General features: G+C 36.4%; 1 protein-coding gene across 4 annotated transcripts in view; it reads left to right on the forward strand.

Moving 5' to 3' along the window:
- LOC145789023 (rRNA biogenesis protein RRP5-like) overlaps positions 1 to 17,247 on the forward strand; it is an 87,554-nt gene that overhangs the window by 62,308 nt on the left and 7,999 nt on the right. The window contains exons 6-14 of one of the 4 annotated variants that reach the window (XM_082898158.1): positions 3,042 to 3,190; positions 3,611 to 3,694; positions 3,795 to 3,895; positions 8,478 to 8,631; positions 8,759 to 8,833; positions 8,971 to 9,121; positions 11,809 to 12,458; positions 13,245 to 13,320; positions 13,619 to 17,247. In XM_082898158.1, coding sequence (XP_082754284.1) covers positions 3,042 to 3,190; positions 3,611 to 3,694; positions 3,795 to 3,895; positions 8,478 to 8,631; positions 8,759 to 8,833; positions 8,971 to 9,121; positions 11,809 to 12,458; positions 13,245 to 13,307 — 1,427 coding nt within the window. In that variant the 3' untranslated portion in view covers positions 13,308 to 13,320; positions 13,619 to 17,247. The remainder of the gene's footprint in view (positions 1 to 3,041; positions 3,191 to 3,610; positions 3,695 to 3,794; positions 3,896 to 8,477; positions 8,632 to 8,758; positions 8,834 to 8,970; positions 9,122 to 11,808; positions 12,459 to 13,244; positions 13,321 to 13,618) is intronic. The other 3 variants (XM_082898160.1, XM_082898157.1, XM_082898159.1) reach the window with 3 other exon arrangements.

Raw genomic sequence — 17,247 nt, forward strand, 5'->3', positions numbered from 1 at the left:
TATACGAATACCGGGCTTTCAATCCTAGATGAATAAGAATGATTCGAGTCATCTCAGTTCCAATTAGAGAGAGAGTTGGGTGGACGCTACTTAGGCTATTAAGCCGCGCTCCTCTCTCTTTCTCTATGATATTAGTTGATCTACTTTGGTTACAGTAGAAAAGGAGGGAAAGGGCTCTCTCTCCTAGACAATGAGAAGGCGCCGGAACCTCTGCGTTCCCATGTGGAAGAGCAGCTTCGCTGGCTCTTTAACATTGGAAAACAGAAAAGCATCAGTGACATAACCTTTTACAAGTACATTTTACCCTTAAGAATAGATGCATCTTCCATTTTCTTTTGTAAAATTTGATTGGCACGCCTTGCTTCTCTTCTCCGTTTGGGTCTTTATGTGTGCAGATGTAGCGTCGGTGAGGCCGGTTGGATGAAGAGGCCCTATGGGATTTTTACTTTATTGAATATTTGATGGTTCGTTGAGGGCTGGCTGGTGGGTACGTCACCAACCCTCTCCCTGACCTTGGTTGGGTGAGTCCCAAAGCCAGAACTAAGTACGACCCACTGAAACCTCCTAGAATCAAAATAGGGTTTTCACCCATACGGCCTTCCCCAAGGATTGGTACCTTAGGGTGGAGCCCTTCTCAGCCACCATGTCCCATAAACGCCACTGGCGACCAAAGCGTACTAATTCATCATCAGTACGATCAATCTTCCAAGACGATTGTAAAACAGGGGCTTTAAAGAAGTCTTATAGGGTCACCTCAGGAGATAGAGCCACTTCTGCATACCATTTGACGTAGGTCAACCATTGTTCCATCCAGCGACGCATAAGTAAATACTCCGTGTTCCCAAATCATTCTTAAAGCTGGGGACTAATGAGACTAGCTAACCAACTAAGAACTTGGTAGATATAGGCTCGAGAAAGCCCGGCACCATTAGATCAGAAAGAACCGGCTTCCCCGGATTCAGTAGGGGCATGCCGGGGCCCCGCGCACAGCCTCCTGAGTAGACTTTATTATTGGGCCTTGCTGTGGTAGAACCTAGTGAACCAGGCGTAAGAATTCAACTCCTGATCTACGACCATTTCACCCTTTTTTCAAAAAGTTCCTTGGAGAACTAACTAACTCATAGAACAAGTTTACCGCTGTTGATCTCTCCTAGGTCTAAATCCCTTCTTCTTCGGCCCGAACAGAAGTCAAAATAAGACAACACAATCAGGCTTATCGGAGGGCTAGGACGTTCTCAAACCAAGCTGGTTATTGTCATCAGAAATAGGCACAGTAACACAAGCAGAATGGGAAGAATGCCTCGCTCTGGAGCCATTTCCGAATATTGATTACGTTCAGGACTTGTTGAAACAGTTCGACGAAAGAGATCAGACGACTGCTCAGAACTTTGGCTTTGCGCATCACGAATGCAACACGGGGTAAGCTTATCCTGCAGGCACGGGATCTTCTATTGATATAAAATTTGTGACTTATAGCTTTGCCACGAGGTCTGCTGCTAGCTTGATTTATGCCTCTATTGCTTCAACCGAGTAAACCGTTGCTCTTGCTCTTGTCTATGCTTCCTCTTTTTTTCATGCAATAAAAAAACCCAGGCGACCTTTGCCAAATAGAGACGGGGCCAAACTTAGAAGTCGGCAAGAAAGAGCTTTGAGTAGCCATGGATCTCACTATAAGACTTGAGAGAATTGAGCAAGAAGTCAGGTGGAAAACGAGAAGCTCCAACGAGAGCAAATGCTGGGTGCGTTCTGGGAACATATGCCAGCTATCGATCCAAATCTCATACGAGATCGTATGCTTTTTCTCCAGAATGAAATACGTCGGCCGTTCGATAAGGGGTTCTTCGATGCTTTGTACTCTCTTTCTTCTTTTTATTGGGAGGACGTAGCCCCCTTCTCTGCCCCTACCTTTCCTCCTAGTTTTTACTTCGTTATCTGTACTGGAAAGAGTAGATGGCCGTGTCGTAGTTGCTGCATTGCTCACCTGACTTCCTTCCATCAGTTCTTGTCTTTGTCAATGGCATCATCTATCTAATGATTAGCTCGCCTAAGTTTTCACAACTTACATCGGTCCCTCCCCGGTTAGGCCAAATTCCAAAAAAAAAAAAAAAAAAAAAAATTGAAAATCGCGCCTCACACACAAAGTTTTCTGCAGAGTTGTAGAAAATTAGTTCCAAATACCTATCCAAACATCATATTGGAACGTGGGGGTAGAATCAACGTTTGTAAATCGTTCCAAACACAGCCTTAATTTTCCAGCTGAAACCATATGGGCATTGTGTAGGGTGGGATCTTAATTGTGGGATAACTCACTTGTCTTGTTTGGTAAGGATAGCTTAGTGAATAAGCTAAGGGAAAAATGCCATCCCTTGGAAAAGAAAAGAAGCCCCTGTGGAAAATGTAGAGCAGCTTTGCGAAACTTACTTCAAAGAATGATGTTTTTGGAGCCTTTCACTGGTTGGTTTAGTTGTTCAAGCATTTTGGTGGAAATTCTTTATATTCTTCCTAAAAATTTTAAAGTACCTTCTACATTCCTCCTTTTATGTTCCTTATTCTTCAGAACGCTTATATGATATATGAGCCAAAAAAAAAAAAACACATTACTGTTTTCTGTATCTTTTACCTTTTTTGCTTGAAACTGTACAATGTGTTGTAAATTGAATTTATTCATTTAACATTTGAGATTCCTATGTAAGATGTTACTTCTGCTCTGTAACTATCCTGCATATTTGTTTCGATGCTGCTGTTGACTCTCTTGACCATGTTCTGGATATGTAATATTTTCATCTTTGAACTGCAGTTATCTGACTCAAAAAGTTTTGGGTTAAATTGGGTTGAAGATTTTAGCATTGGCAGTGTTGTTGAAGGAAAAGTTAGTGATGTGAAAGATTTTGGAGTTGTCGTCAGCTTTGAGAAGTATAATGATGTTTTTGGTTTTGTTACGCACTATCAATGAAAGTCCTTTATTTGAAAATTTCATGAATCAGTTATTTATTATCTCTCAAGATGTAATACTTCTGTTTGGTGCAACAAATCTTTTGCAGTAGGTGGAATTACTGTGGAAACTGGGTCCATCATTCGAGCTGTGGTTCTTGATGTTGCCAAGATTGAACACCTTGTGGATTTGTCTTTAAGGGCAGCATTTGTTGATATATTGAGAGAAGAAACTTCTAAAGTTGATATTAACAAGAAGGTTTGCGTTTGCCTTGGTGTCTAAATGTTGATGTACTGTTGATGTACCAGATGTTGTCTGTTCCCTTGCTTCTTCCACCTCTTCCTCAGTCACATATTATCATTGTGATTTGGGATGATCTTTCTCAGTTCTGATATTCTTCTTCTTCCAACTCTGTTAATGCTTTTGGTCTCTGGTGAATACGTTTTGCTGCACATTGAGTGCAATTATATTGTTGCGCTTTCACGTCTTAGGGAATCTCCATACACCTATATTTCATTTGTTAAAGTTTATAGGATGAGGTGTGATGTTATATTTTAAATTTAGCTACTGTCTTAGACATTTCACTTCTCATGGTTCACTAACGAAGATCATCTGTAGTTCCCTTCTCTTTCTCCTCCTTGACTTTTTAAACATGAATTATGCTATTGTTTATTCCAGAAACGCAAAAAGGAATCACACAAAGAACTGGAGGTACATCAAACTGTTGATGCAATGGTGGAGATTGTGAAAGATACTTACTTGGCAAGTGTTTGATGTTTTTGTTTAGTCTGACAAGAATTCACTGTTAGTGATCTATACTTATTTTGATCTCTCTCTTCCTATTGTGTTACTTGTGGAGCAGGTTCTGTCAATACCACAATATAACTTTGCTGTTGGATATGCCTCACTGACCGACTACAACACACAAATGTTCCCTCCAAGACAATATGTTAATGGTCAAAGGTGAAACATGATTTTTGGTGTAATTTAATCAATACTTTGTGCATGCAGTTTCTTTGTTTCTTTCTTTTTTTAATTTTATTTTAAAATTCAAATCAAATATTCTTTGACAGCACTTGAAAATTAGAATACTGCGGCCTATAGTTGAATATTTGGCAAGATTAGGTTTTGGTAAACTTGTGTTTTGAGGATTTTCGAAAAGGTAGGTTTTATGGATAAAAATGGATTGGATTTTTTGAATTTTCAAAGGATGGTTGCTGAAATTTTTGGATGGCAACCTTTTTAGGGTTTTGTGGGAGAACATGTTAAGATGGTTTGATCATATACAACAAAGATGGATAGATGCAATGATAAAAGAAAAAAATTATATGATCACCACAAATGAATAACTTAGGGGAAGGGGAAGACTTAGACTGGTTTGGTTTCGTTAGTGTATGAAAGAGGCTTGTGGGGTAGGAATAAGGCAAAGTAGCTGCTTAAGTTATGACTAGTGAAACTTATCTTAACACACTTAAGGCCAAAACAAGGGACCCAATAACACATCTATTAACAAAATGTAAACCACATTTTAGCACTACAGCCCATGTCTGGAAGATGTGGATATGCTGAATAATTTTTTACTCCTAAAACATAACATAACTTAAGATACGTAAAACTGAAGCAGCAGTGCTTTAAGGAAATATAAAACAAAACTCGACGTTATTTAGAACTTAATTATGAAAAGCTTAAAGTGGATCCTGCCTTGAAATGGAACCATGGTTTCATAGTTTATGATTTTTTAAATTTACTTTTTCTTAAGTATGATATGGATTATGTGATCCTCTATACTGAAGTAAGTATCTGACAGAATCTGACAATAGCTGTAGCCTGTATTCATGTGCTCGCCCTCTACTATTATTGAAGTATGATTGCTTTATTTTGGCATGAAAGTTCTGTAGTAGTATGATGTGGCTTAAGAAGTCCACAGTTGTCACAACTGCATTCCACCCCAAACTGAGATGGAGTAGTGACCAGCCAATAGTCAACGGCCTAACTAAACAAAAGCATTGTACTTACGGAAAATTTGGGGGAAAACTGCTTTGAAAAGCGGAAGCCACTAAATTGGAAGACCTGTTTATTCCACGACATCCATTCAGAGGAAGTGCATAAGTAAATGAAATGAAACATACATTATTATTTTTTATGCCTTTTACAAACTCAGTCACAAGGAGTACATAATTTTACAAGAGAACGTCATGTTCTTTCCAAAGATAAACGTGTACAAAGCTTTCAAACTTCAGGGCTTTGTCTTTTATCCAACAACTATGCATACAAACTTTCTTGTCTATTCACATAAACACTTAGCTTCAAACATGAAATCTTCATGCTCTATCATCATCTCCTACATATATAGGGAAGCGAGGTGAATTAAAGCCCAATGAATTGTGATGTATCAAAGCTATTTAGAGACAAGGATATCTTCATTTCCAATAATTATAAGTTGTTCAAAACTTAAAAGCTAAATTTGCATTTGAAATTTAACATATCTTATGCATTTCGATGGTGATAATGCCCATCCAGAAAATTCAAAACGAAACATAACTAGGTTGACTTCGATGATGTCAAGACCGCATTCTAAGATAACTTTCACAATACCAATACGATTAGTAGATTAATGTTCCCCAATAGCAGCCCAGGACAAAAGCTGATATGTAGGATCCAAGAGGTGACTCGTAAAAATTCTAGAGGTGGCTTCCATTGTATTTTCACAATACAATGAAGCACTTAGTTTCATGTAGTACTTTGCTCCCAAAACAGTTAAAACCATAACCAAAACCATAGATATCATCTTTATACATTAAATATAATAAACATATGATATCCTTGATTAAACATTTTATTTCGAAGAATACAGGGTAGATTTAACTTTCAAAGAAGTTGTACTGCAAAATAAATAGTGATTTATCGCCACTCACCTCTTTTCCCCCTTAAAATGTAGGTTAGTCCAAATATAATTCAACCTGCATCATAAAAAACAATGCATGTTTGTACACAATCCATTTCAACAAAATTATAGCAATTTTAATTCAGTTTGAAATTCATTTTCTTAAATTAACTTGTTTAAGGTATATCGAAGTTTCCACCATGTTGCTTACTAGGCCCTTGCTAATATCTCAAAACATGTTCGAGTTAAATTCTGTGTGATTTGGGGCTGAATTAGATGAAGAAAATAAGTTTGAAACCATTTTAATGCGATTCGAATTGTGCGGGCAGCAGTAGGTGAAATCAGTCTGGTTCAGTCTGGTTTTGCATGTTTTTTTGACAGAATTGTTAAAATCGGTTTTCTACAACTATGGCACCAAACAGACTGACTAGAACAAGTAAACCGGACCGGACAGGTAAATTCGGTTTTGTTTGATTCGGTGCAGTTTACCGGTTTGTGCATTTGTTTTAAAAAAATAATAATTGCCTTTATATATATATATATATATATTTTATAGATCAATCTAATTAAAATATAAGGCTTGTTTTTACCCAACAAACAACAACATAATTGCACCAAGACTAATTCATCAAATATCAAATTCAACAACAGTAAGAGGTAATGCTTGTATATTATTTGAATGTTCGGTAAATTCAGCACAATCCGTTAAGTTCGGTTCTATCCGGGTGAAATCTCCAAAACCGAACACTGAACCGATTTCCAGGAAAAAAAAAAAAAAATCGCAACACAGTCCAACAGTGCAGAAAACAGACCAAAAACCGGGATCTGTTCAGTGTAGGCAGTTTTTCCTTCACCCCTAGGCAGCACCGACACCTTTTAGTAAAATAATCATATCTCTCACTACAAAACTTGAAATCGAGCTCCGTTTGATGTGTTAGAAACTAGACTCCTATATGTTTCCAATGGTATAGGCCATACCATTTATTTCTTTCCCAATTAATACAAATTTGCAATCAAAATTGACCCAAAACTTTTGCTGCCTGTGCACTGATTTTCAGCAAAGGTAAGTTACTTTCAAATGAGCATAACTCCTTCACACAAACTTGGGTTTGGGCAAAATTGACTCTAAATTGAACTCCCATAAGTCTAGTTTCTAATAGTAGTAATTTCACATCAAAATTTCACATATTTTAGGAGATATGGTGAAAAGAGTGCAACCTGTTCAGATTCTTCTTGTCAAGAACTCAGTTATTTTCCTACTCAAAAGCTTAAATTCAATTAGAGTAAGTGTCAAAGCATAAAATCAACCAATTAAAGGTAACAATAAGGTGAACATGAATTTTACCTATCAATAATAATAATAATAATAATAAATTTTTTTTTTTTTTTTTACCTCAATTCAAACTAGGGGCAAGTCTAGGTTCTTCTTCTCTCTCTCTCTCTCTCTCTCTCTCTCTCTCTCTCTATTTTCCGTTGTTTTTTATTACTAGAGAGACACTTGTCTCCCCTATATATGTATCTATCTATTCAAGTATGAGGTTTCACACTCCTAAGTGAGGTGTGTGCTTGGATGTCTCTACCAATACATGATTAATATTAATTAATCAAGTTTACACTAATTAAGCTAGGTTAGTACTGATTAATCAAGTTCAGGCAACTAATCGCACTTGACTTAATTATTCATGTTTAAGTTTAATTAATCTTGATTAAATTCACTAATCACACTTAAATTACCACTAATCCTGATTATGTTTTCCACACATTGCATATAAATGTTAAGAACATTAGACCATGCCATTTCAGCATCTTGATGAGGGAAATATAATTATATATAGCTTACCGTATGCAAATATAATTCTTCCTTTCTTGTCTCTGTGTTTTCTTTCATTTCATATCAAATGACAGAACTTCAAGGCTATAAACATTGGATAGCAAAACATGTGTATTTTATTCAAAGAACAAATCTTTCTAGTCATGCCAAAGGACCATCAAAGTATGTCTTTTAAGTGTATCATACACCGAAGAAGGAAAATTTAATTCCAGGCATTTCAAGCATTGAAATGAGAAATATGTACGTGTCAGTTAATAGAAATACCTAGGGTGTTACAACAGCAGTTGGTGGTTGACAGAATGCGTGGGTTCAGTGAACAAGGACTACATGGGAAGAGACAGTAGAAACAGTGAGGAAATCCTGAAGCAATCCCCCCTAGACTCTTTTGGCATCACATCTGCAAGAGGTTGCATCACATACCACTAGTAACTGTCTTCCAACAAATTCCTCATTCAGGGCTTCAAAGTAATTCCACTGCATCACTTTTATAGACGATTTAATCTTGAAAATTTGGAGCCAAGTAGTCTTGAAAATTAAGTAAAGCTAAGGGTTGGACCTATACAGAATCGTACTCATGATATTGAAAGCTTACCTGAGTAATAAAGAACAAAAGACAATCAGAATATAACTGAAAAGTAAAATTAGCAAAATACCCTAATATGCAAATTAAAAAGTAAAAAGAAAAGCTGTAATCAAACTTAAAGAATAAACCAACTTTACTAATCCAATTCTAGGAGAGGTTCTTTCCAAATATTTTTGAAACTCTATAGGTTCAAAATTATATATGCTTTTTTGTGGATTCACAAGTTGAAATTGTTTATGTAATGTAGTGTCATTGCCACCATCATGGCTTTGCCAAGCCCTGCAACAACTGGGAGGTTGCTGTTGCTACTTAAATCTGTAAGTGAGGTTACAGAGACTTCTAGTTCAAAAAGAGCAAAAAAGAAGTCTGGCTATGATGTGGGAGCTGTTGTTCAGGCAGAGGTAGAAATATCTATTTTTGTTGGATTTCCATCTTGGTGTTAATATTTAAAGGCTTCATTTGACCACAAAAACCTGTTGTCATGGTTTCTTTATTTTTTAAGATTATGCAATTGTGTTTTATTGCTAGATTACTGAAATAAAGATTTTGGAACTGAAATTGAAATTTGGATCTGGTTTCCATGGGAGGGTACATATCACAGAGGTGAATATTTTTCAATTATTATTTTTTATTTTTTTGACACAATGGTACAGTACAGTCATCTATGATTATTGTCTCTAGATTTATATGGGTTTCCAATTACTTGGCTGTATATACTAGTTAAACTTGTGTCGTGGCAGGCAAATGATGATAATGCTGTTGAAAATCCCTTTAAAGACTTCAGAATTGGACAAACACTGACCGCAGTAATTGTTTCAAAGACCAATAAATCAGAAAACAATAGGAAAAACTATCAGTGGGAATTGTCTATCAGACCTTCACTCGTTACAGGTACAAATGTCTGAAGTTTCTTTATTTATAGTCTATATCAAAGCTTTTATTCACTGGGTTCCCTCAACAGCATACTTGTCCTTTCAATATGTTAACATATCACCCAAAGTTGGTTGACATTTATTCCAAGTAGTTGAATTGGCAACACAACTTGTGTTTTTCATTCTTTCTTATCTAAGTACACCATTCTTTTCTTGTAACCTTGAATCATTTTCTACACTTCTACTCCTCCCCTTTATGCAAGCAGTATCTTGAACTTGGACTATAACCCCAGCACTAGAGCCGTTTAACTTTATTTTCCATCACAAATTGTGTTCCATCATATCTACTTATCATAGTGTTCTTCCATCTCAAAATAGTTCATCCCAGTAATGCTACTTTGTATCCTTTATTGTAGTATTTTTTTGATCAGCAACAAAGAGATTTATTAATGAACAAAAAGAAACGAGGATAAGGCATCCTCTACAAAGAGGATAAAAAAGAAAGAAAGTACACAACCCAAACAAGACTACATCAAAATCCTTCTACATGTCACACATCGACAACCAATCTCTAAAAAGTGGAACCCCTCTAAAAAGAGCATTCACCGAAGCCCAAAAGGAGGTTACATGACAAATTTTATCCCACAAAAAATCCACATCCCGAAATTTATATTCGAAAACCCGTGCATTCCTTTACAACCAAATGACCCAAAAAGTCGCAAAGATGGCACAATACCAATGCACTTTGGCCTTCTTCGATGCACCCAAAGCTCAAAAGTCAATTAGTAGCATATGCACACTGCCTTTTGGGGCCACCCACATAGCATTCTTCAAAAGAAACAATCTATGCCATAAACTCAAAGCAACTGGATAGTGCAAAAATAAATGATCCATGAACCAAGGACCACATGAACACCTTTGCCTTAAGAGGAGCACAAGTCTTTCAAATTATTTTATTAAAAGGAAATTGAGGAACTTTAGGATTATCAATGATTTGGCCAAAAAAGACTTGCAAGAAAAAATACCTGATGAATGAAGAGCCCAAACCCTTCTGTCTTCCGAAAGAGGAGCCAAAGAAATATGATTAACTTTTGACAACAAAGACATCAACTCTTCAGCTTCGCTATCATTGAGATTCCTAAAAAAATTGAAATTTCAAGAAATTGGAGCCAAAAAGAAACAAGCCATGGAAGCTATAGAACTATTATGAGACCAGGCCACTCTATATAAATGTGGAAAATTTGAAACAAAGGAAGAAGAGCCCACCCAAACGTCCTCCCAAAATCTAACAAGTTCCCATTATCCACCATCATAGAAAGATAATGAGACCAAAGTGGATAGAGATGAGAAATTGATTTCCAAGGAGCACGACAACTACCCCTAAAGACCACCTGTGAATTCCTACCATTACCCTGAATCCCATACTTGCTTCTAATAACAGAATGCCATAGTGTGTCACATTCATTTGGAAATCTCTATAACCACTTGCCAAGTAGTCATGTTTCTAGCCACAATGTTACCAATGGCCAAATCCCCCTTTTCCTTTGCGAAGGAAACTATTTCCTAGTTCACTAGATGATCCTTCTTACCCTCATCCTTACCTACCTAGAGGACCTTATCAACTTTTCTAATGATCTTGCAACCTTAATTGGAATCCTAAACAAAGATAATAAAAAAAAAAATGGAAATACCGCTTAAAACTGTCTTAACTAGAGTATATCTACCCCCACGTGAGAGTAAAGCCTTGCGTCACCCTTTCAACCTCTTGCCAATCTTTTCCACAACTGGATTCCAAAAAGATTCACTCCTAGGAGTATCCCTCAGTGGAAGTCTCAGGTACTTGAACGAAAGTACCTCAATACCACATCCTAGAAGCGAAGCCATTTGTTGAAGCTTATTAGTTGCAAATTGATGCCCACCACACTACTTTTTTCCAAATTAGCCCTGAGATCACCCCAAAAATTCTCAAAACCAAAAAAAGATCAACTATCTGGCTCTCATCCCCGGTGGAAAAAAAACGGTATACTTTATTGTAGCATGACTCACCTTATGCTATTAATTGTCTTTGTAGTTATCCCACTTGAAGATAAATTCGTTGAAATGCTTACATCTTGTAATATGTTTAACTCAGAAATAGAAAAGCTTACACCTTATATGTGTCTGTTAATAGTTGTTGGGCATTGCTCTAGGGATCATCCTCATCTGTGTATGAGCACAGATGAAAAGGCATTCACACCTGTATTTAATGTGCATCTCTTTCGTGCCTAAGCAACTGTTTTAAACACAAACACACAGACATATTTTATATGTATCTTTTTGTTGCTGTAGAAAGTAGTACTTAACTACCATGACCACTCATTTCTACTCCATTTTCCCAAAATTTGGTCCCTGAGCATGCTGCTGACTACTTGTCGTTGGATGTTTCTTATGGCTAATATATTAAAAGAGTAGATATTTTTTTATCTACTGGGTGTAGTTTTTATCCTTTTTCTCTGGTTGGGTCTATTCAAAGCAATGCTCGGTGAGATCCAAGGCCACTCCCTTAACCCATGTCCTCAGTTTTCCTCTTTGTTCTGTTTGAGACTGCAACATGTATCAAATCAGCCCTTGCTGGTGCATTAGTTGGTCTAAGTTGCACAAGACCCAAACTTTGTTCTAGTATCTGTTTTATCACTCAAGTTGATCCAAATGCAATTGCTTATCCAGGTTCTACAGAAATGGGAGGCAACACCCCCAGTTATTCAATTGGGCAACATGTAACTGGATATGTCTATAAATTGGATGGTGAATGGATCTGGTTAACAATATCTCGACATGTGAAGGCTCAGCTCCACGTTCTTGACAGTTCACGTGAACCTACTGAACTTCAGGAATTCCAGAAGCGCTATACTGTGGGGAAAGCAATATCTGGTTATATTTTAAGTGCTAATAAGGAGAAAAAGTTGTTACGTTTCGTGCTGCGTCCAATTTATTCTGTTCCTGATAGAACACTTGGTTGTGAAACTATTAAGATAGATGACACAAGCAATCACTTGAATGGGAATGTAACATACCATATTCACGAAGGTGATGTTGTGGGCAGCAGGATTTCCAAAATTCTTCCTGGTGTGGGTGGAATGCTCATCAAAATAGATCCACACCATTATGGAAAGGTCCATTTTACTGAATTGACGGACTTATGGGTTTCTGACCCATTGTCTGGATATCATGAGGGACAATTTGTCAAATGCAAAGTCCTAGAAATCAGCCATTCAGTTAAGGGAACTTTCCAGGTTGATTTGTCATTACGCACAACTTCAGATGGCATTCATTCTCAGAAGTCTACTACTGTCAGCAACAGTGAACTCAACAACACTGTAAGTATTTAGAATTACTGGTGCTTTCTTGCATCACCAAGTCAGTATATAATTAAAATTCTATTTCATTCTTTTGCACTTATCATTTTGCATTATTATTATAACCCTTCAACCGACCACCAACACCCCCCCCCCCCCCACCCCTTCTTGTTTAGTGGGTGCTGCAAGCAGTCAACAAACACCCAACAAAAAATAGGAACTAATATCACCAAATCATATTAGAAAATTGCAAAACAATGTTGAACTGACCCAAAAAAATTAACTGTCAAACAACACACCAGGGACCTGAATACCAATGGGGCCCAGAGCTTAACATTACGCTCCAATAAACCTGGCTGGTGATCCCAATTAGCCAGTCAGCACTTTCAATATCCGATGGAACTGAAAATTGCTCCACACAAAGCTGGCAATTTAGATTTCAGAAAAACTGCCCCTTTTTCTGGAAAATCATATGAAATATAATAGTCAGCTCTCTATTATTGAATCACTTGTCTTTTTTTGATGAAGTAGTTATTTAAGATGTATGGTTAATAGGCCTTATTTAAATAGTTAATAGGACTTATTTAAGCTGGCAATTTAGATTTCAGAAAAACTGCCCCCTTTTCTGGAAAATCATATGAAATATAATAGTCGGCTCTCTATTATTGAATCGCGTGTCTTTTTTCGATGTAGTTATTTAAGATGTATGGTTAATAGGACTTATAGTTTGTTTTCTTGGCTGAATATCAGCTTTTATTTTTATGCTTTGAATGTCATCATCTGTCAAATATTATTCTGAAGAGATAGCCATTTAATGATTCACAGATATTTTGCAAGCCGTGTAGAAAGTATAGAGGATCTTCATCCTAAGATGAATGTGCAGGTATTACATACTATAAATTCCTCTCTCTCTCTCTCTCTCTCTCTCTCTCTCTCTCTAAATTATTATTATTATTATTTTGTTGTCTATACTCTATATAGCCTATGACTTCTCAAAACTTCTGTCATGGTGAAATCTATCATGGTATTAACTCATGCTTTTATGGATGCCTTTCAGTTCACCATCGTGTATCTCCTCCCAAAAGTATTATTATTATTATTATTATTATTATTATTATTATTATTATTATTATTGTTGTTGTTGTTGTTGTTGTTGTTGTTGTTTATTTATTTTGAGATAGGACCAAGAATCTAATTACAATATTGGTGTGGAAGGGGGGAAGTATCGAAGCTCAAAACCCAGGACATATGCATGCGAAAGGCTTTCCCTTACCATCAGCCTAGGCCTTGGTTTCATTTATTCTCTCTCCCCACCTATTTGTCTTTTTTGATGATTTTTTGTGTGAATTCGATTAGAATGCATTGTTCTATTACCTCAAATTTACATTGATTTATTAGTTTAGAAACAACATAAATTCTTGTAGTGTTTGTCAGTATTTTTCCCTTCCCATTTTGCTAGTATCATATTTTGGTGAGAATCTCAGTTTCATTGTGTTGAATATGTCGATACTAAATTTTAGTTTTTATTAATTTTGTGATCTTTTAAGTTATGGTGAGCTCATGGAGTTTCAACGTGCCATTGAAATTTTTAGTAGAAGAGAGCGGATTCTAGGGCTGCAAACCTACTAAGTCAAGCCAAGTAATAGGTTGTTGAAGTTTAGCTTGAAAACTTAACGAGCTTTAAAACATGTTTAGGCTTAGCTTGTTACATAATGAGTCAATTTCAACGAGTTTTTAACGAGCCAAACACGAGTTGAGCGTGAGTAGTTTGGTTCATTTTGTAGCCCTAGTGGATATCGGAAATGACAAGGGTAAATGAACCACTTAACGATATTGTGACTATTACAATTTGAAAAATCACATCACATCATTACGGCACTTAAGGAATTTTGTGACTGATTCCAACTACCGGCAACAACTAGACTTTTGTTTTGGAATTATATTGTGAATGATGAATGGAGAAGGTCCAACTAGACATTGTGATGTAACATCTATTGCATGTTAAACAAGTACGATAGGCTTTGGAAGTTCGAAACAAAGTCTAAGGGTCCCATGATCGTCAAGAAGCCTTTTTGGTCTAAAGAAAAGTGTCCATGATAGTGTTTAGTAGTTGAAGGTATTATGGTAATTTCAATAATTGTTGGAGATGGGTTGTAGGGGGAGCTTCTATTTACACCACAAATTTTACTCCTTATATTCTTTTGTTTGTTTGTTTTATTTTATTTTATTTTATTTTTTTAGAGTAAATTACACTTAACCTTCCTAAAGTTTTGGAGAAAATATAGTATGTCCAACAATTTTGACATAATAACATTGACCTCCCTTTTAGTGAGGCTAAATGGGCCAGAACTAATGTAGATTGTGTAAATATGTTAACATCATTTTTCTATCCATTTGGCCAAGGAATGATTGATGAAAAAGGGACTAAGTCTTACATAAATTAAAACCTTTAGGGAACTCATTGTAATTATGCCAAGATTACTGTATTTTCTCCAAACCTCAAGTGTGGTCAGTGTAATTCACATCCCTTTTTTTAATTTTTTTTTATTACAATTCTATCCTCATGTAAAATTACCCAAAAAAAAAAACTCCCCTACAAATTATAAATCCTAGTTTTTCAAACACCCCCAAACTGCCATTACTACTGGCAATTGCACCGACAACCAACGCCACAACCTTTCCAACTTGCTACCATTCCTTCCTATAACCACCGCAACCTCTCTACTAACCCTGCGAACCAATACAACCTCTCCTCTCCATCTCGATGAACCACGACAACCCTTCCTCCACACCAGCAAACCACTACAATCTCTCTCCAAAACCACCGCAACCCCTTCCCATAGCCATTGGCCTACTGCGCGCACCCCCTCCCCCTTCCTCTTCCCTAGTGAACTTGTTCGATGACTCCCCAGTGAACTATACCATCCTGTTCGATGAACAAACGCTATTCGTTTGTCTCTGGTTATCTATATTCGAACATTGAGCATTGAACCGACGCCATGAAGCTGCAAAGAGACGATTTGTTCAACTTCGGTAGCTTGATGACAACGACTTCCTCCTTTTCTTCTCTGAGAACTCTAGATCCTCTTCCCTTCCTTTATGAAAACCCTAGATTTGAGGTTGGGGAAGGGTGAGGGGAGGCTACGAAGTGATGGCCACTTGGATAGGGAAGGTTGTATAGTGGGGTCGTTGGGTTGGGGATGGTTGCGATGTGGTGGTCCCCGAGCTTGGGAGGGCTGAGGGGGATGGAGGCTATGTAATGGTGTAGGAGGTTGGGGAGGGCTGGTGGTTGCTGTGGTTAGAGATGGTAGCTACGGCAGTCAGAGATGGTGGTTACAGCTGTTAGAGGGTAGGTTTGTGAGTTAGGATTTGGAAAGGTGCATATTTTTTAATTTTTGATGGGCTGCAAATAGAAAAAAGGTGCAAGGAGATACAGTTGTTGTGTAAGTAGAGGCTCATATTGTTTAGGTTGTCCATGGTTTGTATTTTGGATCCAATTATTAAATGGATTATGATATGGGGATAATTATTAGCAGGTCATATTGACTAGACTTATTTACTCACAAGTCCCAAGTGAATTTGTTTATTTTTTAACATATTTGCCTCTTGTTTTGATAATGAGAACATTTTCAAACTTTTTAGATGTGTTTTGTGTTTGTGGAATGATAATTTGTTAGTAGTAATGATATTGATAAATTTATCAAATTTGACTTTTGTTTGTGAATTTGTTTTATTCTTAGTTTATTTGTGTTAGTTTGTATTGAAATATGATGTGGGAAATAGTTGAATTGCATTTAAAAAAAAAACATTTTTTAAGTGATAAATTTATCATTGAAAGTTGGAGTGTACTTTTTGATAAATAAGTCCAGTCCACAGGACTAGCTTGTAACTACCCCTATTATCTATATGTTTTGTTATGTGTAGAATAGTCTGAGTGGTAAAAAAGGTCAAAGTTTCTTATTTTGAATTTATGTCATAGTTGGAGTAGAATTAGAAGTCATAGTAATAGTTCGTCTAGAATTTTTGTAGTTTTAGTTTCTAAATTTGAGTCTTAATCCTTTGTTTGAGTAGGGAGTAAGGGAGTCTTTAGCCTATAAATATATGTGTACTCTCAATGATTTAATAGAGTTCAAATTATGAGAATTTGAGATTGTGTTTGTGTGTGATTGGCGTAACCCTTTCGAGGGTGAAACACCTATTTCTTCTTCTATTTCTTTTTCTTCTTCTTTTTGTACATACCCAAGTTACTATTTTCCGGTTATATCATTCATAGCCCTCAAAAAGTGCACTTTTCAGCCCGAAAATCCTTTACAATCAAACCCAAATCTAAATAGCCTCTGTTCTGAAAATCCAAAAAGCTGTCCTACATTACATTGTCTGGCAAATGACCACATTTTGACTTTGCTGATAATGTTGTATGAATTGGAAATTAGTATGTTTACTTCATCAAGATCTTTTTCGACTGTATGATTAATTCATGATTATCAAAATAAATGAACTGATCCTCAGTTTCTTCTTCCATCAGAATCTACTTTTTGTTCTGACCATGTGATATTTAAGTTTCAAATGTACAGTAATCATCCATTCTAATTGATTTGTTGCTTGGACAGAATATGATCAGTATGTTTTTTTTGTCATATATGTAGAATATTGTTTTGCATCAGTTCAATTAATTTAGGCTGAGCAGTGTGTTTTGTTGTCTGTTGACATTTGTTGCTTTTCATGTCATCAAATATTCATGCTTAGCACCTTAGTTTTTTATTTTTCTTTTTTGGGTTAAATAGGGCTATGTTAAGAACATCACACCAAA

This window comes from Camellia sinensis, chromosome 12, assembly GCF_055761805.1.
Source record: "Camellia sinensis isolate YWXY chromosome 12, ASM5576180v1, whole genome shotgun sequence".
NCBI lineage: Eukaryota > Viridiplantae > Streptophyta > Magnoliopsida > Ericales > Theaceae > Camellia > Camellia sinensis.